Here is a 22,966-nt window from a genome sequence, read left to right on the forward strand (position 1 = left end):
GGGAGGAGGAATAATTATAATAGACGAAGATTGCATCGAGGTCTTGAAATTTTGATTTTAGTTATTCAAATTTCAAAATAACAGCCATCATTTTGTCGGTTTTTCTAAGAAATGGTCTACATAGTTAAAGGTCTATTGTTTAAATAAACATTGATACTCATTTTTAATTTAATATACAAAAGTTGGAGTTTCAAAATTACAAGATTAAACAGTGGACATGGACGAAAATTGCAATCCGTGCTCATTACACTTGAAAAGCTTTTTTGAAACTTATATTAGTAAAAAGCTAGGTCCCGTACACCATTTGTAGGTGCAAATTATCTCAACTCAAATCAATCACAGGGAAAATCTTTTCGTACAGACATGAATTTTGTTCATTAAATTTGAGCCTACACCCTTTTTCTGATTGTAGCTCCCAAATGACGTGTGTGAACAAATTAAACCCTAGAACTCTGTACCATATTAGTTACAAAAAAATACTCGTTAGAATTGTCAATATGATTTTAGGCTTCTATTTGCTTCAAAAGGTCAAAATTCTATCACGTGCTTCTCAAGTCTGACCCAGAATATCTTAAAACTCTTGCTGATATCGTATCGTTTCCGCCTAGGTAAATCCACTCTCGATTTTTTATTCAAAGGATCACATCACAATGAAAAACCCTCGCACATTCTCAATATCCAATCATTAGACGGAAAAATGTGGAAAAATGCCGAAAAAATCCAGTTAGCCATGTAAATCGCGAAGGTTGATGATGCATCAAACAAGCGGACAACATTGCAAAAACTCGATTTTTTTCTCGCTTTTCCCTCAACCCATTTTATCGTTATCGACACCAGTCTCCTCATTGCGAGTGCCTCCGCCCTCCGGATGACTATTTCGGCCCCTTTCCCCCATCTTTTTGTCGACTATCCACAAATGTACAAATACATGAGATTAGATGCGTACCTTTCATCAAATTTATCCGTGATTATAACTTTTGTCGTTTTCTTTTTACTTTTTCTTATCACTTGTCCGTTCATGGAATTGGATATGAACGTACACATTTGTATTACGCAACAATATATTCTACATGTACCCGTTCCATAAGTGGTGATTATTTAGAGAAATTGTCTAGAATCTAGAACTATTAGTCACGCCTTACTGACCAGATTTAAGATACTAATGAATAAATGTGAAAGTGGTTTGATTTATTGGCATGTTTATGCCATTCACACGTCATTTCGATTTTCCCTATAAATTTGTATTCTTTTTACTATTTTCTCACATACTTATTTTTTGCTTATTTATATTTTCTGATTCCTACCCAATTTCAGAAGACATGAACCGGTGCATCTTGCTCGCTCTCTTACCCCTTATTTCAGCGATTCCAGTTGCTGTTAATATAGATGATCAAGACGTAAGTTTTTTGTTTTAGTGGTTGAAAAATAAATAGAGAATTAATTATAGGCAGTGAATTTGGGAGCTTACGATCGAGCACGATTTGATCTCGTAGAAAGTTTCCACCCTCTTCAGCCAGCTTCTGCAGTTACAAGTAAGTGAAATGTTTGCCTGGTGGAATCAATAGATATAAATTGTTTTACAATTATTTTTGAAAATAGATTATTGAAAGCATGGCACTAATGAAAAATTTAGTCTGCCGGCTGTGATAATTAATCACTTTACCGTATGCTGACACTGTAGGCAAACATTTTTACTTTCAATTTTTAGGAGAATGTCTCTAGAATACCTAGCGAGCTTTATGTAGGCACAAAATTTGTTTCTGTTTTTCAGGATAGGTTTATCACAAAATTTAAGGTATTCATTCATGTTGTTTAGTAACATTCGTTAGCGGCTAATTTTATTTTAGAAAAACTAGGAGAATGTAAAAAAACACAAAAACACCGGAAAATAAAAGATTAGGAAACTAACTTACTTACAAGGGGAATATGATATGAAATTGGCGCGGAGGGAAAGCTACTAGTTCTCAAATCATTTGAAAGTAACTCGACACCTACCTGAAGCTAAGGGACACGCTGGCTAATTGTGAACAAATATTGTTCAAAAAATTCAGTCTCATACAATTGTTTGTCAGCTTTTACTTGTTAAAAATATTGGCATGGGATTTAGTTTTCGGAGAAAGAAACACAAATAACCCATTTTGTTGAATCGTTTATTTAAGATGCCGAACACTTTTTGAAATCTTCGAGACTGTAATTATTTGATAATATGTAAACGGTCAAAATGTTTGATTTGGTTAAAAATGAACATTTTGGTGTTTATCTTAATTTTTATAAAGGCATATTATTTGCGACATATCTAGTTTTCTAATATTTCCAAGTTCCTGAAAAATGAACTGTTCTGAACGAAAAAATATTCTTAAAGGTAGATATATTGTTAAAAACAACTGCTATGATGCTAAAACGACCATTATAGCAAAACTTCCATATATCATATGAAAACTTTCCAAAAAATTTTTTTAAACATTTTTATTGACAGTCAAAAAGTGGTAATTAGTGAGTTTTCGCTACTTTTTGATAAAGTTTAAGCATTATCAAAATTTTGAATCCCTTCATTGCTTGGATATTAATATTTCAAACATAAGTAGACTGTATGTAGAATTCGAAGGAAAATTTTTGATTGACGAAATTCAAAAAACAAATGGCAAAAATTGAGATCTTCCCAATTTTTTAAAGTTTTTTGAATTTTTTATTATTATGATAGTTGATTATGGTGGTGCCACACTTCTCCATCTTTAAAATTTCAGTGCTGAACAATTCTTTAAAATTCACAGATTTCTCTAGAGTCTTTAGAGCAGAAAATAATTTGAGAAAGCACTGACGTATTATTGTCAAATGTTTGTCAATATTTTTACAGCCATAGAAAAATGTTTTAAAATCTTTAATAATGAAAAAATAAATAGTAAATTGATTTTATAAAATAGTGTGAAATTTTCAGACGATCAAATTGCTGAAGTGCGTGCCAAAGCAGCTGGTGTGAGGCAAAACGAAGCTTCAATTTCAATTGACTTGCCAACACAAATGCTTTCCGGGAGTTCGGGAAGAATTCCAGAAAGTAAGCCACTAATTGACATTTCTCTAACACGTGTGACCATATCGGAGAATAGAAAACAACAAAAATCAAGAATTATCACATAGCTGTGTGAGCTGCTCGGACATGGCTCCGTGAGAATAAGCGCGAAAGTCGTAGAAATAGACACGTTTTAACAAAATTACTCTATCGGTTAAAGAAAGCTTTGGAGCAGGGCGTCTAAACAAAGAAAGAAGGAATGGAGAAGAAGTAGGCGGCTTTGGAAAAATAATAGAGAAAAGGACGAATATTTTAAAATATTATGAGACAAACTAGGGGCGCAGGGGCAACATTCTGAATTTTTGATTGAAATTTGACGACTACTCGGAATTATCTATTAAATGATCTTCTATTAGTTATTTAAAGGATTAGTTGTTATTTTTGACATTAAAAAAAATAATCCAATTTTTAGTTTAAGAACTTGGAGAAGACTACAAGTCAAAAAAAATCGGGAAAGAATCTGCAGGGTGTGTCCTCACAGAAGATTGTTGTTAATTAGTAATCTTGAACTTTAAAATTTAAGGATTCAACCGAATCAATTTTGAAATTTTGAGACTTTTTGAAGATGGATTTTTTTGTAAGTTTGTATTATAAATCAGCAAAATCAGATTGGAAATATGTTGAAGTTTTTTTGCAACTATTTTAAAAAAATTTGAGTGGAAACTAACTGAAAAATAAGAAAAATAATTAAAGCTTATACTAATAAAAATAAAAAAAAAAAACCAAAACCTTATTTTCTGTTTAAAGTTTATCAAAATTAGGCGAATTTTATTGAATTTAGCCGAGAATTACAGACAAATTTAAAAATGAAATAATATTTTGAAACCTACTTTGGGTATTTTGAAGTTTTTATCCCAAAAAAAGAGACTTAATTTAACTTTAAGAAAAAATCACGATTTGAAATGGAATCAACGAACAGCTCTTTGGCTTCTCTATATTGAAAATTGTAGTTAACAATTTTCCGAAAACGGGATTCGTATTTATCAGAATCATATTTCTTATGATTTAGTATAATTTCTTGGAATTTACTATCAAGAAGAATACAAACACTTTATAAAATATTTATGACAGAACTGAAAGACGCATATAATATGAGATATAAAAAGAGCTAAACATGAAAGATGTATCCACTAGTAGCATCGTGTCTAATTCGATTCGATTTGCAAGTTTCAATATTTTGTTGTTGATTCCCTTGAGAGATTTGAGAGAGTCTATCACATTAGAACATTAATCTGTTCTTATCTCTTTTTCTCTTAAAATAATCACTTTTCAGGATTGGCGTTCGGAGAATGGACTGAGTGGACTTCATGGTCAATGTGCCAAAATGGAGAGAGATCAAGAGTTCGTACATGTGTTTCCAGAAAACCAGCTCTTCGTGTTGTATGCCACGGAGATGCTATTGAGGTGAGATTTTCCTTTTATATAAAATTATTCAGTGATAAGTTCATTGAAATTAGGTGGTTAACCAAAAAAGTTTTCCGCGGATCATATTTCTCCGAGTTTATACAATCTGAAGAGCAATTTTTGATGAGAAGCTTCATTTTTTTGTTGGTTTTTTGTAATAAATTTTTTTTGCAATAATTTAAAATCTGAATTATTTTCAACACGGAAGAAATTGATTTCAATTAATGTTTTTACAGATTGAGAAATGCTACGTTGACGCCGGAGAAGGTCATATTCCAGTTGCCGCCGACCCATGGTCCATCGAACGTGAGATTAGCGGAGATTTTGCCTAAATCCGAACAATTTCCGAAGAGAGGAGCACAGAGACCTCTTATTTAATAATTCATTCATTTTCTCACAGTCAGTTCTCGAATTGTATGCACTAATTGTTATTTTCGTTTTCCAATTCAATCTAATAATAATTTATTTATTTATTGTTTTTTTTTTTGACACTGCAAGAGAGGTCTCAAATGGGACCTACAGGAAAAATTGAATCGGTATTAATTTTTCAAATGCTCATTAATGGGAATAACACAATAATGACAATTATGAGAATTTTATTATTAATTTGAATTCACAAATTGTTATTGAAAATTTATAAGTTTTGTTGAAATATACTCACTATCAAAATAGTAAAAACAGAGAAAATTAAGGCATTTGTCATGTTTGAACCCCTAAAATGCTTAGGTACAATATTAGAACATGCTTCAACTATTTTTAAAAATTCAAAAATGTTCGAGCAGTTTTAATATTAAAAACAATGCAACATTAAGCAAATTTTTAGAATAATTTCTCCCCACTACTCCACGTTAAATTTAAAGTGAAATTTCAAAATTTGACTCAAATAAATGAAACTCCTACATTTAATTTTAGAAAGATCATAATTGTTTGAACGAAGTTCAAATTTTTCAAAACATTTATTTTCAAATTTCAGAAAATAATAATTTGAGATCGTGTTCCTGGTTTCACTGGGATTTCCTTCTTCTTCGCGTTTCAAAAACTCTTACTGTTCCGGTACATTGGCCTGTAGAGGTTCAACTGCTGATAATTGAATGACAAAGTATCTAACTAGAAATAGAGCAATAATTGGGACGAGTCGTGAAGCTGATTGTGCTTCACATAACAATCGAAATAATATAGTCATTTCTCAGACGAGGTGATTGAAATTTAAATAAAAAATAGGTAAATAAGGGAGAATGTTGGCAAGAAGTAAGAATTAGATTGGCATCGTGAAGTTCACTGTGTAATCTCGTTTCCTCTTACTAAATGACCTCTCACCCTCTCTCCAACCTTTTCTCGACGTCCTTTGTCTGCCACGAAAAACGTCGATTTTTTGTATGTGTGTATTACCTTTCTACACCCGGAAACCTGTTTTGTACAATGCATAAAAGTGGTAGGTATATATATGAGGAAATTGGATTTTCTGTTGTTTATGATCTAAATCATATCTAATTCAAAAGAGTCAATCAGCATTCTCAAGATGGTTTTCTTGTTGTAAAATAGAATTATTAATTGTAATTGAGTAGTTATATAATTGTAAAAGATTTAATCTAATAAATTTTAACTGAAACTATTAAGTACTCAGTTCCACTTTCTAACATGGAATTGCTTGTATGCTAGTTTTTTGTAGCATATCATCGCCTTTTGGCATTTTTTTCAATAGTTGAGCTGATTTTTTTAAACCAAAACATTTGAAAACACTCCCAGTTCCAAATAACTGTGTATCTTATTTCATCTATATATACTATACAGTAGGTACACAAACCGCAAGGTGGTCACACCTATATGGCGATGAGCACTTTTCCTCTCGGCTCACAAAAGAGCCTGTCCCCTCGCAGAGTGCTCACTTTACGCTAGAAGCCACCGGTCAAAATATGCTGACTTTATGGTCTTTACTGTTGTATACTTTTATTCCTTTGATTCAATGTACTGGTTATTTGGAACTTCGACTGACAAGTCCTTATGTTCGAGTTCTCAATGTTTCTGTAGAGCTAGCAATTGGATCTGAAAAAAGTTTCTATAAAGTTCCACTCTCTCCATATTATGAATTGGCTATAACAAATGTTCCAATTGAATTCGATCAACCTGCAAGTATCATAATAAGAAGCGGTCCTGTGAAGGAAATTGGATTAACCGATTTTGTAGTTAGTCCAAAAATATTTTCCACTCGAAAAATGTCAATAGTGCCTCCAAAAGCTGGACTTCCATTCAGTGGATTTCGAATCGATATAAAATGTGATACGTAAGTAAATAGAAATTTATAGTGATTTTTCAAAACTTAATTATAATTTTCTTAGAAACTATTTCGGAGCCCACTGTGAACATTTCTGTGATGAGGAGCAAGCAAGATCAATGGGTCGAAGATGTAATATCCTTGGAAATATTGGTTGTCCAATTGGAGTCCGTGGATCAAAATGTGATATTGAACTTCCAATTGATAGTGGAATCTGTAAATGCATGAATGGCGGAAAATGTGTGAATTCGTTTGATTCGAAATTAACCGCAGATTTTCCAATCTGTGAGTGTCTGAATGGATTTGAAGGAGCTGCTTGTGAGAAACAAATGAAAATTTTTGAGCCGAAAATCTCAACTCGCCTTTTTGAATCAACTGCTCGATTCCATGATTTGGCAAATGTTTCCGTTAAAAATCAATTGTACGATGATAAAATGGATATTTATTCAAAACATGTCGCACCGTCTTTTCATGTTTTGCAACAAGGTGCACTAAATGGAAAAGCTCTTCGAGCACCTAAGAAGCAGAAAAACACAATTATATTTGATCCAGTAACTCTTTCATTTCATCCAACTAAACCAATATCCACACCATATTTCCCAAAGGGGCGACCTGTTAGACTAAATTCACAGTCGTAATATAGGGTTTTAAAAACTGAAAATTCTGTGAGGTTTTTTTTAATGTAATTTCTAAAATATTATACTTTTTCGTTTACTTTGAAGCATCTCCCACACGTGTATTCTTCTTCCTTCCAGTTTTTCTTTTATTTAACATGGTTTTTATTGATAATTATTTGTATAGTTTTTTCAAATCAATAGCTAATAAAGTATCAAAAATGAATGTTCGTGAGTGGATATTTCGGTCAAGTAGAACCGCATACAGTTGCTCGGGAGCTTGTCAAACACGAAAAAGGTGTTGCGACTTGGCTTTGTCCACCTTCTTCAAATGTATCTTCTTGATTTCAATGTGACAAAAACAAATATACGGGTCAGGTTATTTATGGAGACTTTTTTTGAGATTAAGATGGAAAAATCTTTTACGAAACTTTGCGAAGGCAGAATAAAGTAATAATTTTCAATGAAGACTTCCTTTCTGTTTCAATTTTCAAATAAATCCCTTCCAATATCATTTTGATAAAATTTATACGAGAACATTCAATAAGTTTCTAAAAACCAGCTAATTAATTTGACTTGACGTGCGGCTCTGTTGAAATCTATATTACAGTTTTTAGTGTATTTTTCTCTTTATTTTACCATTAAATATAAAATCATTTGGTTTGCTTTGTATTTCAAATAGCAAGAACATTGAACACTAAACCACATTTGAATGTTTCATAAATCCGGTTTTTAAGTAAATAATTTTTGTTTGGTTTTTTAAATAACCGGCAGAACGGTGCTACTTATTTCAGAAACTGAATAAAGTTTAACAAGTTGTAGCATATCAGGAAAATCTGTGATAAATACAATTTGTAAGGGAAACATATAAATTGATAAAACATAAATCCAAGTGACAAAAAAGGAAGTATTGATGACTGAGTGACCTTTTGTCTTTCGATAAACAGTCATAAAACACAACAACCGCCCTACATTCAACATCTTCAATTGTTTTAAAGTATTGATTCGTCTGGTCAGTATCAAGATGTTACTCCGTTTCTTTGCTATTTTATTAATTTTTCATTTCTCATTTGCTGCTGATGGAATATTTGAAGCTGTTATTGAGAGCTATAAAGATGCTCTTCCACCAAAAGTTGTTGCGGCTTTTGATAATTTGAGTCCAGGGGAAAGTGCTATTATGAAAGAAGTATTCATGAATTATGATAAATTTACAAGTATTGCTGATCTGATTGTTGCAATCAAGAAGAAATCGGAATCACTTGGATCGTTTTTCGAGAAACTTTACATTGAAATTGACGCTGAAATTCAGGCATTAACACCGGAAACAAAGAAATTTGTAACTGAAATGTTAGGAATTGGCAGAGCAATTTATACTGCACAAATTGTTGGAATTCCATTAGATTCTAAAGAAGTCCTACCTGTATTTGCAAAGTAAGTTAATTCGTTTTCCACCAACTTTGATGACAATGAAAAATGTAGAAACTGTTTTTTTTTGAGTTTAAAAATATTTAAATTCACAGCTTCTTTGCAAATTCTATAAAGTTTGAAAATACTATTTTGTACACTCTTAAAGTTTTTGTGAATTTAAAAATTTATTCAGAGACTTTGAAATGTTGGTAAATATCGAGTAGCAACAATGGAGAAGATTTTTCAAACTACATCTATAGTGCTAAACTTTTCAAAAATTACTATGTTTTTGCAGTTAAAAATTTGAAATGTCAGCCAAAAAAAGGTTTTTTCCTAATAGTACGAATTTTATACTTTTTTAAATTCAATTGTATGGCTTTTAACACGGGAGTGGTTTGAACATATGAAATTGCTCTAAGTTTCTTTAAAAACCTTTCGTAAATTTGGAAATGCTCTGCATCTAAAAAATTTAAGAGTTTTCTTGCCATTTTGAATCATTATATGATATTTGGAAAAAATTTTTGTTGAAGCAATTCCATCTTTAAATTTATAATGTTAATAACAAAACACACATATTTGTAGAATAGATATATTCAACAAATAAAATGTGCCCCCTCTAACATATGCAAAATTTCAGACAATTTACTTCGTTCAAATCACTATCGGATGCTACAAAGGAAGAACTTGAAAAAACATTCCTCGGTCTCTACAAATTCGCTTCAAACGACAAGATCAAGACTGAGATTGATAAATTGTTGTGATATGATAGCAATGAATAAATACTGTGGTTTATGTTTTGGGTTTCATAATAATAAAAAAATCCTCAAATTTATTACGGTCTATAGATACAATTTTGTGACATTAGTAATTTTATTTACTGGTTATTGTTCTTCTCAAGAAGCTTGGCAATGAGTGTTTGAGTCTTGTCATCCTCCAAAAACTTGGCGACTCCTCCGAAATTTTTCTTCAACTCGTCTTGAGCCTCAGCTGGCAATGCCTTGTATGCAGCAACTTGGCTGAAATACCGAGGATGATAAATATATTTTTATTAATACACAAATTTCTTCGATAAAACCTACGTTTCAATGAGAAGCTTGATCTCGGAAACTGAGATCTTCTCTCCATTAACAGAACGAGCATAAAGACCACGTCCTCCAGCAATGAGCTCGTTAACAAAATCCTTTGGTTTTGGGCTCAATGCATCAACCTTCTTTTGGAGCTTAGCTTGAAGCTTCTCAGCCTTTTCTCCCAAGCTTGAAGACTTTTCTTTGAGAGCAGCAATCAATTCTCCTTCGTTTTTGTAGCTCTTGTAGTTCTTGAATACATCCTTCAATGCAGCCTTCTCTTCTGGAGACAAATCCTGATAGGCTTGAACAACTTCGGATGGAAGGAGATCTTTGTGTTGCTTCAAAATTTGAGAGAATGGAGAAGAATCATCAGCTGGAGCAGCAGCTGAGAAACGGAGAAGAACCAAGCAGAAAACGTTGAAAGCGAAAAGACGAGACATTGTTGATGTTGCTCTTTAATTCGAATTCATGTCTATTTATACTAAAATTTTGTGATTTGTTAAATGGGCGGTTCAATTCTTCCATACTATTTTCGCCAAAGATGATGTCAATTCGTGGAGAAGGCGCCATAACTGTTGTAGCCTCCGTGTGGTCTGGACATTGTTCCTTGCAAACCTATGTTGGTCTTCAGATGATTCGTTCGATTATCAAGGACAATCAGACGGCGTTGTTGTTGTGGTGTTTAGCATAAGAGATCATCAAGACGAGGTTAGAAAATCTATTTGTTTATGTTTTTGAGTGTAACCTTGGATGCTATTCATCTTCTGTTTCATAGGAAAAACAATCTTTAGAGTTTGAAGAAACTTTTATCACAGTAACTACAACTTTAATGATGTGAAAGGTAAACAAGTGATGTTTACTTATTTTTGGTGTCTCAATGTGGATTTTTATATGAAGTTTTGGAATATGATCGTTCTGTTAACCCGATGTCATAACCCGACGCTGCAAAACATTTATATTCTCTAAAGTTACACCATTCAGTATATTTTCAGATTATAATCTAGATGAACACATTTGGAATCCGTTTTAGCTGAAAATTTGTTACAAAATTCACAGTTGAGAGAGCCGAGGTAGTTGGAAATAGGTGATCCTAGTTTTATGACCTTTTTTCAGCAGTTATGATTAATTCAACTGCAGCTTCACTTTTCCTAAATTTGTCACGATCTTCTGAAATCTATAAGATCAATTCATCTTCCGACTGTCTGGAAAATATTAATTTCTTGGAAAACAGCAATCTCTCAATTTGGACAGCAGGCTACACAATTAAAAAAATGTTGGTTGATCTTTTGACAGCCTGATAGAACGATCTTCGTTTTCCTTTAGAGGTGAACAAATTTAGATGTTGTTGTGGTTTATGGAAATGTTTTATTTAAAAATAATACAACAACATGCAGTATAAAATATGTACATACTTATCACAATAAGATTATTAATTCACTTATTTTCCCATACCCATTCCCATGCCTTGTCCCATGCCTTGTCCCATTCCGATTCCACCTCCGCCGCCAAAGAATCCGCCCATCATGCTTCGAAGACGTTGTTCACGCATTTGTCTCATGAATTGGAAGATTTGTGGAAAAGTACTTTGAAGTTCCTGTTGTGCATATGGAGGTAATGATCGATAGTGCATTGCAATTCTGAATATTTAAACTTGGGATTTGGAATTAGTGAATTGAACACAATTGTTGTAATACATACGTTGTTAAGCTGGAAAACAATAAGATGAAAACTATCACTCATATGAAAGTTTGGATTTTTCGTTGAAACACATAACTTTCAGCAGATATCAGAATCACGGACTTTGCCGACATTAAAGTCAATTGAAGAGCTTTATACAATTTGGACTAAACTTTCAGCGCATACACAAAATTTTCTACCAGTCTCCAAAGCTACGTTCCCCTGTCTGGCCTATCCAGGAAAACATGAAGGGTCAACATATTACTCTAAATAAGGAAATTATCGAGAAGATCTTAAATCTCATAAGTACAGACAACAATAACTTCGCAGTGAAATAAGTAGAAGGTAGGTAGGCTATTGCAATGCCTCGTAGAATTACCATTTGATTTTTAAGCTGATAAAAATGCCTTACTCGGTAAGAAACTGTCTTACTGTTTAGACAGAGAAACAATATTTTTCTACTGAATGTAAATAATCATACCCCATTCCAACTTGTCTCAATTGTGACTGATCCATTTGTTGTCCATTAAGCCGTTGAGCATAAATTTGTCTTCCAGTTGAAATCAAATTCTGAATAAATCCTTTCGCTTCTTCGCTACTCAATCCATCGATTTTCTGCTTCAAAGCCATCAATCTCCGTTCCATTCGGGCTCCGAGTGCTGGATTTTTCATTTTCAAAGCATTAACCATTTCTTGTTCATTTCGGTAGTTTTGATGATTACGGAATACATCTTTCAGATCAGGTTGATCTTTTTGACTCAGGTTACTGTAGGCCTCCACAAGCTCCCTTGGAAGTAAGTTCTTAAATTTTTGAAATCCTCCCGCTTGTGGTTCTCCGAATGGAAAAGCTGATGTAATAAAAAAGAGAAGAGAAAGTACAAGTAGAAGTAATTTACTCATTATGGTAACTGAAGTATTTTATTTTTTCCAATCCTCTTTTATTCGATTTCAATTTTGTGACTTTGAGTGAAACTCGCAGCGTCACTAATTTCTTTGCCGAAAAACTTTGCAAATTTGTGATTGGGATAGTTTTTATGTTTTTTTCTCGGTCTGGGCGACGTTCTTTCTTGAAAATATTTGATGCCATCAAAGATTGAGAACAAGAATTGGCGACTATACAGGAAAATTAAATAATCTTCATAGATTTGTGATTTAAATAAAATCTAAGTATACTACAAAGCTAAAAACTCATTTCAGGTAATACTGAGGAAATCAATCGTCCAATTTTATTGTTATTTTCTAATTTTTTTTGCTTGATAACTTTTGATTTTATTTGAAATAAATATTTTGTCTATCACAATCAGTACGTATTTCATGAAATTAACTTTTATAAAGATGTTTCTAGAATTCAAATGAAATATAAAAATTTATTTATTCATTTTCTTATGCCAAACATGATTTCTAATTGAAAAATCGACACTTCCGAACAAAATTCACACATTTCTAGGCTTGCTTGACCTACAGTAATATGTTAATTCGTGACAGTACCCACCAGCTGCTGCGGTGCACGCGTCTTTCCTTGTACACGCGCGAAAATTTTGCCTTTTCTTCAATTTAGGCCAATTTTTTTTCATTTCAGCTGTATTTTTTATCTAAAATCGACGTTTTTGTTTTCATCAATCGGATTTTTTTTGATTTTCCGAACAATTTACGGAATTTAACACCTTTTTTAATAGTTATTTGAAAGAAAACTACAGATTATCTTCGATTGAGCTTGAAAAACCGCGAGGAATACGTTTTAGTCTTTTCTAAAATTATATTTTGTTAAGTTTTCAAACAAACCAAATTTTCCAATCATCATTCATTTCTTGTGATCTGTTCAGCGTTTTGATGTTCCTTTTAAATCTTTGCCGAGGTAATGCCACCACTCTTTATTTGTTCGCTCATTCCTATTCACCATTTGTTCACCATTTCACCATTTTTCGCAAGAACAAACGACGCGCAGACAGTTATACAGTGTCCCTCATCACACGTTTGAATTTGCGAGCTTCTTCGGGTCCGGCCGACCTTCAACATGTTGCTTAGACGCTAATAAATCACTCCATTTGACAGTAGTTTGTTGGTTTTCACTGGTATACATTACTCGATAGAATCTATTTTTTAGCGCTCATCTTTGTAGAGGATGAGACACACAAATTTTCTGTTTTTTTCTCGCTTTTCTGTAAGGGCCTTTCTCATCGAAACTAGGCATCAGACGCCTTTCCAATGCGATTTCGGAGTTTTATCACCCATTTTCCATCAATCTGAAGATCATTTTAGGTGAATCTGTTCTTCGTAAACCGGCAGCACTTTAGTTCATTGGAGGCCTTCTTATCTGTCATTATGTTCCACTTTAGTGGTTATCTGAGCGAAAGCTATGTCTAAACTAAAATGCATAATTCAATTCTCTAGTTACCCAATCTTCCAAAATCTTGGTATTCAAATTATCTTGGTAGTGGTGCTCTCAACGTGAAATATTTTTCTTGGAGCACTGTTTGTTGGAATTATAAACAAAATTGTTGCGGTCTGATGTCACTGGGAAAGTGAGTATTGTCGGAATTTGCTCTTTATTTTTCTTTTTTATTAGCTGCAATATTCAGTTTCACATATATAAAGAAAGGCAATAAAAAGCCCTGACGCTTCACTGTGTTGCTGGAGATTCAACTTTTCGTCTTCATTTCCAATATATGGTCTGCAATGATCAAAACGATCATTCAAATTTTAGAAAAAAAAAGCGTCTCGGCTTTACATATGCCACGCGGCCTCCCACTCTCCCCATTATATTGTTTTATCGATAGGTCATTTCTTGCTTCTGCTTCACCTTTTCAAACCCATTTCTGTTTGTTTGTTGGCGTTAAATATTTCATGAATTAATCCTTTTCAGAATTACACAGTTTGTGCCAATCGTTGGGGGAAATTCTATAAAAGGATTAAGCACTTTGCCGCCCCCCCCCCCCTCGTTTGTCTCTTTAAAAGAAACATTTAAATTTTCAAACATTATACTACATCCTACGTTTTCTCCGTGAGACCATGCGTGGCACTAATCTGTTCCAATCCATTTTCATAGTTTCCCATTGCTTCCTTCCAAGAATTTCCGTCATTATTCCGAGCCATGAAAGGTAAATCACGTTTCAGTGTTCGAGTTTTTCTAGACAGGAAGAGGAAAACGTGTCGCCTCGTGTTCCCTTCCAATGAGTAATCGTTGTTTCCGAAAAGAAATGCTTCAAAGGGGAAAATCATGAAGACATGTAATTTTCGAAGAGAAAGTGGCGTGTAAAAGTTTATTCTTCAGCCTCAAACTTTTCACGTATCTTTTACTAGCCTATCACAACTACAACTAGTTTGATGACATGCCAAATATACATAATCCTGTTGAAAAGTGTCAAGAATGTCGTTGTTATCAAATTATTACCTCACGGAACAACAGTGCAAACACACTTGTTTCGAAATTTGTTCAAATAATGTTGCCTTTCGTGTTTGCTTTTTAATTTTCTTTAAACCGTTCAATAATACCGCCAAAAACAGTGATAAGGTTGTGCCCTCATAATCTTTCATCACTGAAACGTCGCACGTGATATTTTCATTTTCAGCTGTTCCTCTTCGACCTTCCCGAATGGTGAAGAAGCGCCAAAACTCCAAAAAGAGCCATAGGATCAATCAGCCTCCGGGCTCAACTAGTAAGTTTTGATTTCGTCTGAAAATTTAGAATTTATTTTTTTCAGAGGCTAAAACACCGCCGTTTTCCGATGGAAGCAGGCCTACAAGCCGACTGAGCAATCCATCCGATGTAGAGAATGCCGGGCACGCTGATGTTCCATCAAAGACGAAATGCAACGCACAAAAACCACAGGTGTTCGGAAACAAAAGCTCGCAATTGAACATAGCCGCTAAGCCAAGGAGTAATGGAGCACATTCGGTTAGTATTCAGCAATATTATTTTTTGTTGAAAAAATGGAGTAGCGTGAATGAGGATTTTGTTTCAAAAATCCAAAATCGCCTGAATTTCAGAAAAAAATACCACAAATGAAAGACGGAGAAAATCACAAAAGAATGAAAAAAGTTTAGCCAAATTTGAAAAATGGCGTTTTAAAAGTTCGATTTTTCTTCTTTGGCTTTTCTGAATTTGTGACTATTTTGGATTTTTTTTTGAAACAAAATCCTTTTTTACGCTACTCATCTTTTAATTCAGTCTCATATCCGAACATATGTGCTCTTTTTAGATATCTCCCGAGCCTAATGTCTCTGAGCGATGTGTTGATTCTCTTCCAGTGTCCTCTATTTCGTCAAGCCGTCTCGATGATACTGATGTTCACATTAGGGAAATGATATCTGAGTTTAGGCTAGTTTATTACCTCCAATACTTCAGAAATGATTGATATTGTTTCAGAGATGAGATTGGAGAAGAGACGACACGACTCAAGGCGATTGCTGATATCAACTACATGATTGGCAGTACAAGCTCGTTTTTCCAGCGCTTTACCATTCGTAAAAAGCTCCATTGTCAGTTTGCCTTTCTGTTAAATTTTGGTGTTAAAATGTTTTCTTTCAGCATATGGATTCCTTTCCGCCCTCGCAGCTCACGCCGATCGTTCCCCTCAAAGTAAAGCCATCGACGAAGAAGTAAATATGTATTTACAGTCAGAAAGTCGAGATGCTCGGATAATGGGGCTTCACGACGACAATAGCCAACCGATAGAGATTCTTACGCGAATTCTATCGAAAACTAGCGACCAGCAATGGGAGAACTTTGTAAGTTTATGGAAAATTGAGTAAAACATTATGGAGGTATGGGGAATTGAACCCCAGCCCTCTCCCATGCTAAGGGAGCGCTCTACCACTGAGCTATACCCCCGCATGTCATGTTGAGTGTTGAGGAAGAATGCGTACTGGAGGTCATAGTTTTCGTAAACTTCACATGAGAGACGCAGACATACCCGCGATAGTGTCTTCGGGTCTGATATAGATGAAACTATAATCTTTTTTTTGCAGATTGGTTTGCTGGAAACGATTGAAAAATCGACTGACATTGGTGCAAGTATTTCCGGGCTTCGTGTCTCCTGTTCTTCGAATGTTCTCACAAAAGATTCTGAAACTCAGACAGATGTGGTCCAGCGGAAATTGAACAAGGAAAGGAGGGAGCCTTCTCGAAATTTTCATGGTATTCCGGAAGAATCGGCAGTTTTTTGCGATTACTCGACATCCGATGATGAAAGCAAACTTAGCTCTCCGGATCCAACAACGCCAAATTCTATCGATTCGAACATTAATTTGAAGAAATGGATGACTGCAATGGATTTACCAGCGCAAAGTCAAATTGGAGGAAACCATGCGTTTTTTCAATCAAACTTCTCCACTTCGACGTTTTCGTCTGATGATGATGGACCTCTATCGCCTGTCCACGATACAACACTTCAGGTTATCACTGAAGTGCTCTCAGAAGAAGCAGAAAGTTGTGAAATGCACACAGGGTTAGAAGCTTCACCATCTGCAGTTTTTCCGGACAAAGCGAATATAGCCTTTATCGATGAATCCACTTCTGCTTCTCCGTTGGATGGTCTTGGATTCAGTGACATCTTGACGATGAGCTTTGAAATGATAGAAACGGGCAAAATGAATTCTGCTATTGCTCCAATCAATGCAAATGCTCCACCACCGCCAGGTCCACCGTCTTCATTGTTACCTCTGATCAACACGAATGCACCTCCGCCACCTCCGATGCCATCAATCAATGGGCATGCCCCAAACCCTCCACCACCTCCACCACTTCTGGGTATCGCACCGATGTCGACGAACGCGCCACCACCTCCACCAATGCCAGGGATGGCTCCATTATCGACTGGAGCGCCAACACCTCCACCACCTCCACCAGTTGGGATGGCAAATGGTGGCCCACCTCCACCGCCTCCACTGCCGCTCGATTTACTCAAAGGAGCTGTCGCTGGTTTGAAGTCTGTTCCAGGAGGACCACCACCACCTCCTCCTCCACCTCCGCCGTCGTTTATGTTCAATGGAAAAGTGCCAAACGCCTTCAGCCCGGGAACATCCACTTCTCCCGTTCTATCTCCAGGAGTTGTAAAATCTGCGGTCGTGTACAGGAAGCAGAAGAAAACGGCGTTTGTAAGGTGGCCAAAGTTGACGATGCAAATGCAAGACGCAGGAACAGTTTTCAACGATTCCCTGTGTGTCGATTTCAATGAAGATGAGCGAACAAAGGTAAAGACATGAATGTATCAGAGAATTCTACAATTGTACATATTTTCAGATGGAAGAAGTTTTCGAAGAAGCTCCCGTCAAGCAGTTGAATCGAAAAATAGCGGGATCTGTTGGACGAGCTTTTGGAAAGTCGCTGAGAGCAACAACTTCATCTTCGGAATTCAATCCGATGTCAGCTCGATCTCCTACAAATCCTCAAGTTCTCGTGTCGCCGAAAGCTCTGACCATCGAAATTCTCATCAAGAAGTATGTCCAATTATTAGAAAGAGTTTTTCAAAAATTACGTTTTCCAGATTAAAGCCGATGGAGTTCACTCAGTTGATAGAGAAATTGGATGCAAATGACACAGAAGGAATTAAAGTTGATTTGATGACTACGTTGAACAACAATTTCCCGGACAAAGTCGAGCTGGATCCTTTCCTGAAAGTCGAGTATGCAACATTGACCCATGCAAGCGATCAGTTTTGCTGGCATATTGCACGAAACAAGCATCTTCGTCTGCGTATCGAGCTCTTTATTTCTAAAGAGAACGTGACGGCTGAGGTATTTTGTGATATTTGAATTCTATCAAACGATTTTTTTTTCAGATTGGAAAGTTCCAGTCACAAATCGAGCTGCTTCAGACAGGATGTCAGTTGGCCCGTGGAGAAATTGTGCAGGTTCTACTCAGAAAGTGTCTTCAATATGGCAACTATCTGAATCAAGGATCGATGTTCGCGGAAGCTGCCGGATTCCAATTCAGCTATTTAATCCAGTTGCTACAGATGAAGGGCAAAGGACAGCACACTTCTGTTCGACTTGTTGACCTGATAGTGGCCTACTGTGACTTGGCAACCGCAGAAGTTGAAGAAGTTCAATCTCGGATGGGCTCTGTTCGACCGTTGAATTTGAAAGATCTGGAAGATGTTGTTGGACAAGTTCAAAGATCAATCAGGAAGTTGGAAGGCCAGCTGAGAAGTTCAAGCGAAGAAACGCTGATTGCCGCATACGAACCGTTTGTGAATCAAACGAATGAGAAACTTCAAAACGTGCAGAATGGTCTTTCCGATTTGAAAGCTCGTGAGACTGAGCTTCAAGTTTATCTTTGCGCTGGTAACATGACACTACAGGCAATTTTCGAAACGCTCGAGCAAAGCATGAAAATCGTTTCTGATGCTGTGAAGGTACAATTTTTCCCTATATTTTCCTATTCAATCGAAATTAATTTACAGCAGGCAGCTACAAAAAATCGACTGACACGAGCTTCGTCACTAGTCACACTTCCAACGTCGTCGGTTTCTCGAAGATCGCTGAGAGAAGGAGAAGTTCTTTCACGGCAGTCGATGGCATTGAAAACGAGAGATCTGCCAGTTGAAGAACTCAAAAAGATGTTCCTGCATTCATCGTTTGGACCGCAAAGAGCCAAAAGATCGGTTGCATCGCCGTTGACAACATCGGTAATTTCAGTTTTTGCTATTTCATTTTTAAATTTGTAAATTCAGAATACTTCACCGAATCGAACTATTCGCCGTCGAAGTGGATTGGTCTCAACAGAACGCGAGTCGATTCCTGCAAAAGATGTCGGATGTGAACCTGAAAATCCACAAACTCTAGCGACTTCATCGCAACAAGAACCGCCATCTGTATCTGCTATTCGTCGTGATATACGTGATCTCTCTTCCTTGGTAGGAAGTCCAGTTTGAAGATGCAATTGTTCCTTTTTTTAAACTATTTTCCGAGAAGCAGCTATTGCATATTCGTGATTCAAATTACATTGCATTTATTACCGCGTCATGTTTCTCGCTCCTGATGATGCTCGTTGTGCATCGTATAGACCCCCATTCCCGTAATGCTTCCCTGTATTCTTCCCATATGTATGGGCAAAATGTTCTATTCCCGTATTTTTTTAAATTTTCTTTTCTGTTTTGAATTCATCTAAGCCATTTTTATGTACTGGTCACTGTAGCAGGTCTTCACCGATCATTTTTTGTACTTTTTTTCTGTATAGAATTGAAGTTTTTACCATTTTTTTCCTTGTGCTTTCTCAGATAAAGTGCTAATTCGTTTATTAAGTATTATTTAAGCCCGTTAAATACTAGCGCTCATTTGAAAATTAATGAGAAAAAATAGGAGATTTTTGGTATTATTAGGAAAGAGAATGGCAGATTATTCCAAAATTTGAAGACTTAATTGCAGCTTTTTAAGCCCAGCTTCCACCACCACCACGATCTTTGACCTCTTGAGAAGGATACAATCCACCTCCACCTTGTCCTCCATTATCATCGTAAACTGGTCCTTGCTGTCCAGATGGATTCGAGCCACCACCCTGGTATCCATATCCGCGGTTTCCACCACCCATTCCACCACCTGAAAATAGAATTTATTGAACTAATGAGTTCACCAAATCTCACCACCACCTCCGCCACCGCCGCGATTCGAAAGGAATCGTCCGAGCATTGATCCTGCAGCAGCTCCGCCACCTGATGATAGAATGTTTCTGAACATTCCACCTGCTCCACCACCTCCGCCGCCTTGCTGTGGTGGTGGTTGTGGATAGCCACCACCTCCGCCCATTGCTAAAGATAAATAATTTTAAATTCAATGTTTTTTTTGTAATTTAAAACTTACGATTAGTTGGAACCTGTTGTCTATTCTGATTACCACCACCACCTCGTCCACGGCAACAGCAACAATAAATGCAACAACAACAGCACAATGTTGGAAGAACAATACCAATGACAAAAATCCAAAGCCATTTAGATTGTAATATCGAAGGAAGTTTGAATCCACCTGGTCCACCACTTCCTGATCCTGGACCTTGATATCCGGGCCCTTGATTTCCACGGTCTGGTTGTCTCGGAGATCCTTGTTTCGATAGAGCCTTGTCCCATGTTGATTGGAGAATGTTTGTGAGTGCTTGTTGATAGTTTCCTTGTTGGAAAAGTGATTTCTGAAACAAATAATTTTGAAAAAATTTTTGTTTCGAGGATTTGGTAGCGCTGAATAAAATAAAAATGAATATTTAATCCAGATACAATTATTATCGGAAATTCTATCCAATATTTTAGATCCAAATTTAGTGTCAAAATATAATAGATTAACCTTTTATTGATATGAAAATATCATTTATTTTTAGTTTTTAGTGTGGGGAGATACTGGAATATTGAATTAAAGTTGCTCATTGCCGAATCAAAGGAATTATTCGACATATTTTAGGTGACTTTTATGCATTTTATGGGCATTTTTTCACATTTCAAACCAGGGTTCGGTAATCGAATTTTCGGCAATTGCCGGAATTGCCGATCGCCGGATATTTCCGATTGCCGCGCACCCCTGTTTCAAGCTAAAATAAAATGAATTTTTAGATTATCCAAATATTCTTTCATATTATTACGCTAAATTTGAATAATATAAATATTGAACCGACATGCCGCGATCGACCGTTTTTAAAAATGCTGCAAAAAACTTAAATTCTCACCTGTTGCATGAAAATTTGTGTGAATTCATCAGCATAAACTGGAACTTTGGTATCACGAGCAACCCAGAATTTCATATCATCAGTTGATACAACTATCACAACGGCTTTTTTACACTGAGGATCCAATGTCCATTTACGAAGCATGTCATTTGCCATTGTTTCAACAGCTTCTGTAGTTCCTCCTTTTACATGTTTTGCTACAGCCATTGCAGCTGTTACTCCTTTTTTATCACAAAAAGTTCTGGCATTATCCTGACGTGTTCTTGTTTCCAATTGTTTCAAATCATGATCCAAACGATATCTTGATTGTTCAGAGAGAACTCCATCTGGATCACAAATGTTGGCTGTCGTTCTCATTTTGCATCTGAAATTTATAGTTTTTTTTTATATTTTTAATTTTATAATTAATTTCTTACTCTTGAAACTGTCCGGCTGTTGGATTCGGGAAATTGTAGGCGTCCCATTCTGTCGCAAATATTGTTGTGGGGAAAATGAGAAGGAAGAATAGAAGCCACCTCATTTTGTGGCTGGAAATGAAGTATTTAGGTTTGGAGGTGGTAAACATTTACGAAAACTCATTTCCAAATGAATTATTTAAAGAGATGAAGAGAAAAAGTGGTAGGTTCAATTGAATTGCAATTTGGTATATTTTGGAAACTAGGTTTGGAAATCAAATTTGGGATAACAGAAATGGATGTCTACCGAAATATGAGTGCAATTATTTTGGAATGAAATAAAAATCGACAAATTTGAAATCGGAAAACTTGTTTGTTGACTATGAGGGAAATGAAATTTCATAAAAACTTTTTAAAAACGTTCAAAAACCAATTGTTATTTTTGAAATTAATTTAATTTTTTGTGGTAAGTTAATTGTTTTGTTTCACACGTTTTTATTTTGAAATTTATCTATTTATTGAATAAATCTCAAAAGAAAACACAAAAAAAATTAGAAAAAACGCCTGAAAATTGAAAATTGCGGCTCAAAATTAAATTCAACGATGACGCAATAGCTCGTAAATCTACACAAATTGGTTAAAAACTACAGTAGTTTCGTCTCTTCCCGCGGGTTCATTTGCGCGGCAGATATGGCGATTTTTCTCATCTCTGGATAAACACGCCTTGGGACGTGTGCAATGAACAGCTATTGTTTCACAGTAACCTGCGTGAAATTTCAAAAATGAAGATTCGCCAAAACTCCTGTATTTATTGTTTATTTGCCCACAGACCTTACAACAACTCAAACAGTTAGGTAGAAGAAGAACTAGAGACTTTTTTCGCGACAATCTAAAAAAAAACTAAAAACTGGGGTCACTGGCGCAAAAAGATTTTGTTGAGAAGGACCGATAGATGAAAACGACCACAAACCGAGAGAAACATTAAAGAGATAGTATGTAGACAGTGGCAGACACAGACAAGTATGTCTTGCTTTTAATGCACCAACAAACAACAACAACGTCTCGGACCTTATTAGAGCACGAGGCGGAGCACTTCTCGGACCCTATTGAGACTGACTCCAGTTGAACACGAATCGATGTTTTAGAATCTCTATGAAAATGAGAGATTTGAAAATATCTATTTAGAGAGAATAAACAATTGAGGCAAAAATAATAGGAAGGGAAAGCAAGTGAGAGACGCAGATGTGGAGACAAATGCCAATGACAACAGTTTACGAATAGCAGCTGAGTGGAGAGAGAACGGGAAGGAAATAGAAAATAAAGAGAGACGAAAGAGAATATTTGAATCGTTAAATCCGTGTTTATGTTTTTTGGTCTTCAAAAATTGGGATATTAAGTTCACAGTGATTTTTGG

The 22,966-nt window shown here is 35.5% G+C and overlaps 8 protein-coding genes and 5 non-coding genes across 15 annotated transcripts; 7 read left to right on the forward strand and 6 right to left on the reverse strand.

Annotated features, from left to right (window-relative positions):
* Window positions 1-701: 701 nt before the first annotated feature.
* On the forward strand, window positions 702-849 carry R186.11. The gene has a single exon (NR_069837.1). It is a non-coding gene; the product is annotated as an Unclassified non-coding RNA R186.11 (non-coding RNA).
* On the reverse strand, window positions 702-869 carry F15B9.13. The gene has a single exon (NR_069836.1). It is a non-coding gene; the product is annotated as an Unclassified non-coding RNA F15B9.13 (non-coding RNA).
* Window positions 870-912: 43 nt separating this feature from the next.
* Window positions 913-1,201, forward strand: F15B9.12. The gene has a single exon (NR_069838.1). It is a non-coding gene; the product is annotated as an Unclassified non-coding RNA F15B9.12 (non-coding RNA).
* Window positions 1,202-1,314: 113 nt separating this feature from the next.
* Window positions 1,315-4,943, forward strand: F15B9.8 (Beta/gamma crystallin 'Greek key' domain-containing protein). Its single transcript, NM_073848.8, has 5 exons — window positions 1,315-1,397; window positions 1,448-1,532; window positions 2,936-3,052; window positions 4,341-4,471; window positions 4,708-4,943. Exons 1-5 carry the CDS (start codon window positions 1,320-1,322, stop codon window positions 4,801-4,803), a joined length of 507 nt encoding a protein of 168 aa, NP_506249.1. The 5' UTR covers window positions 1,315-1,319; the 3' UTR covers window positions 4,804-4,943.
* Window positions 4,944-5,513: 570 nt separating this feature from the next.
* Window positions 5,514-5,654, reverse strand: F15B9.11 (YggT family protein; the record flags this gene model as incomplete). The annotated part of the gene is made up of 1 exon (NM_001380792.1): window positions 5,514-5,654. One exon carries the CDS (start codon window positions 5,652-5,654, stop codon window positions 5,514-5,516), a length of 141 nt encoding a protein of 46 aa, NP_001367202.1.
* Window positions 5,655-5,908: 254 nt separating this feature from the next.
* Window positions 5,909-7,583, forward strand: dsl-7 (Delta-like protein). The gene is made up of 2 exons (NM_001028632.3): window positions 5,909-6,752; window positions 6,808-7,583. The coding sequence occupies exons 1-2, from the start codon at window positions 6,385-6,387 to the stop codon at window positions 7,379-7,381; spliced, it is 942 nt and encodes a 313-aa protein (NP_001023803.1). The 5' UTR covers window positions 5,909-6,384; the 3' UTR covers window positions 7,382-7,583.
* Window positions 7,584-8,327: 744 nt separating this feature from the next.
* On the forward strand, window positions 8,328-9,595 carry far-5 (Fatty-acid and retinol-binding protein 1; the record flags this gene model as incomplete). Of its 2 annotated transcripts, none has more annotated exons than NM_073849.6 (2): window positions 8,328-8,788; window positions 9,402-9,595. In NM_073849.6, the coding sequence occupies 2 exons, from the start codon at window positions 8,382-8,384 to the stop codon at window positions 9,523-9,525; spliced, it is 531 nt and encodes a 176-aa protein (NP_506250.2). The 2 variants fall into 2 exon arrangements, with proteins under 2 accessions (NP_506250.2, NP_001129891.1); NM_001136419.4 differs by having other exon boundaries at window positions 8,703-8,788; window positions 9,402-9,525.
* far-3 (Fatty-acid and retinol-binding protein 1) lies at window positions 9,546-10,281 on the reverse strand. Its single transcript, NM_073850.8, has 2 exons — window positions 9,844-10,281; window positions 9,546-9,780 (listed from the first exon to the last, which is right to left on the reverse strand). Exons 1-2 carry the CDS (start codon window positions 10,269-10,271, stop codon window positions 9,639-9,641), a joined length of 570 nt encoding a protein of 189 aa, NP_506251.1. The 5' UTR covers window positions 10,272-10,281; the 3' UTR covers window positions 9,546-9,638.
* Window positions 10,282-11,185: 904 nt separating this feature from the next.
* far-4 (DUF148 domain-containing protein) lies at window positions 11,186-12,418 on the reverse strand. Its single transcript, NM_073851.5, has 2 exons — window positions 11,990-12,418; window positions 11,186-11,468 (listed from the first exon to the last, which is right to left on the reverse strand). The coding sequence occupies exons 1-2, from the start codon at window positions 12,406-12,408 to the stop codon at window positions 11,270-11,272; spliced, it is 618 nt and encodes a 205-aa protein (NP_506252.1). The 5' UTR covers window positions 12,409-12,418; the 3' UTR covers window positions 11,186-11,269.
* Window positions 12,419-15,074: 2,656 nt separating this feature from the next.
* On the forward strand, window positions 15,075-19,746 carry inft-2 (FH2 domain-containing protein). The gene is made up of 11 exons (NM_073852.10): window positions 15,075-15,164; window positions 15,210-15,403; window positions 15,708-15,826; window positions 15,875-15,987; window positions 16,037-16,236; window positions 16,477-17,700; window positions 17,750-17,946; window positions 17,994-18,243; window positions 18,288-18,863; window positions 18,912-19,136; window positions 19,182-19,746. Exons 1-11 carry the CDS (start codon window positions 15,101-15,103, stop codon window positions 19,380-19,382), a joined length of 3,363 nt encoding a protein of 1,120 aa, NP_506253.4. The 5' UTR covers window positions 15,075-15,100; the 3' UTR covers window positions 19,383-19,746.
* On the forward strand, window positions 16,259-16,345 carry F15B9.14. Its single transcript, NR_069839.1, has one exon. It is a non-coding gene; the product is annotated as an Unclassified non-coding RNA F15B9.14 (non-coding RNA).
* Window positions 16,268-16,339, reverse strand: F15B9.t1. Its single transcript has one exon. It is a non-coding gene; the product is annotated as a tRNA-Ala (tRNA).
* Window positions 19,729-21,684, reverse strand: F15B9.10 (TPM domain-containing protein). 2 transcript variants are annotated; one of them, NM_001269545.2, is made up of 5 exons: window positions 21,574-21,684; window positions 21,158-21,521; window positions 20,308-20,629; window positions 20,091-20,255; window positions 19,729-20,046 (listed from the first exon to the last, which is right to left on the reverse strand). In NM_001269545.2, exons 1-5 carry the CDS (start codon window positions 21,675-21,677, stop codon window positions 19,880-19,882), a joined length of 1,122 nt encoding a protein of 373 aa, NP_001256474.1. In that variant the 5' UTR covers window positions 21,678-21,684; the 3' UTR covers window positions 19,729-19,879. The 2 variants fall into 2 exon arrangements, with proteins under 2 accessions (NP_001256474.1, NP_001256473.1); NM_001269544.3 differs by having other exon boundaries at window positions 20,097-20,255; window positions 21,574-21,682.
* Between the last annotated feature and the right edge of the window lie 1,282 nt (window positions 21,685-22,966).

The sequence above is a fragment of the Caenorhabditis elegans genome, chromosome V (genome assembly GCF_000002985.6).
Source record: "Caenorhabditis elegans chromosome V".
Classification (NCBI taxonomy): Eukaryota; Metazoa; Nematoda; class Chromadorea; order Rhabditida; family Rhabditidae; genus Caenorhabditis; species Caenorhabditis elegans.

Excerpts from the sequence above, each read along its gene's own strand:
- F15B9.8 (NM_073848.8), top strand. The coding sequence starts at position 1,320 with ATGAACCGGTGCATCTTGCTCGCTCTCTTACCCCTTATTTCAGCGATT. Across the intron at positions 1,398-1,447 it reads TTAATATAGATGATCAAGAC|GCAGTGAATTTGGGAGCTTA; the intron begins GTAAGTTTTTTG and ends AATTAATTATAG. Across the intron at positions 1,533-2,935 it reads GCCAGCTTCTGCAGTTACAA|ACGATCAAATTGCTGAAGTG; the intron begins GTAAGTGAAATG and ends TGAAATTTTCAG.
- dsl-7 (NM_001028632.3), top strand. The coding sequence starts at position 6,385 with ATGCTGACTTTATGGTCTTTACTGTTGTATACTTTTATTCCTTTGATT. Across the intron at positions 6,753-6,807 it reads ATCGATATAAAATGTGATAC|AAACTATTTCGGAGCCCACT; the intron begins GTAAGTAAATAG and ends TAATTTTCTTAG.
- far-3 (NM_073850.8), bottom strand. The coding sequence starts at position 10,271 with ATGTCTCGTCTTTTCGCTTTCAACGTTTTCTGCTTGGTTCTTCTCCGT. Across the intron at positions 9,781-9,843 it reads ATCAAGCTTCTCATTGAAAC|CCAAGTTGCTGCATACAAGG; the intron begins GTAGGTTTTATC and ends TCGGTATTTCAG.
- far-4 (NM_073851.5), bottom strand. The coding sequence starts at position 12,408 with ATGAGTAAATTACTTCTACTTGTACTTTCTCTTCTCTTTTTTATTACA. Across the intron at positions 11,469-11,989 it reads TTGAGACAAGTTGGAATGGG|AATTGCAATGCACTATCGAT; the intron begins GTATGATTATTT and ends TTAAATATTCAG.
- inft-2 (NM_073852.10), top strand. The coding sequence starts at position 15,101 with ATGGTGAAGAAGCGCCAAAACTCCAAAAAGAGCCATAGGATCAATCAG. Across the intron at positions 16,237-16,476 it reads ACCAGCAATGGGAGAACTTT|ATTGGTTTGCTGGAAACGAT; the intron begins GTAAGTTTATGG and ends TTTTTTTTGCAG. Across the intron at positions 19,137-19,181 it reads CATCGCCGTTGACAACATCG|AATACTTCACCGAATCGAAC; the intron begins GTAATTTCAGTT and ends TTGTAAATTCAG.
- F15B9.10 (NM_001269545.2), bottom strand. The coding sequence starts at position 21,677 with ATGAGGTGGCTTCTATTCTTCCTTCTCATTTTCCCCACAACAATATTT. Across the intron at positions 21,522-21,573 it reads ACAGCCGGACAGTTTCAAGA|ATGCAAAATGAGAACGACAG; the intron begins GTAAGAAATTAA and ends TATAAATTTCAG. Across the intron at positions 20,256-20,307 it reads ACAACAGGTTCCAACTAATC|CAATGGGCGGAGGTGGTGGC; the intron begins GTAAGTTTTAAA and ends ATTTATCTTTAG.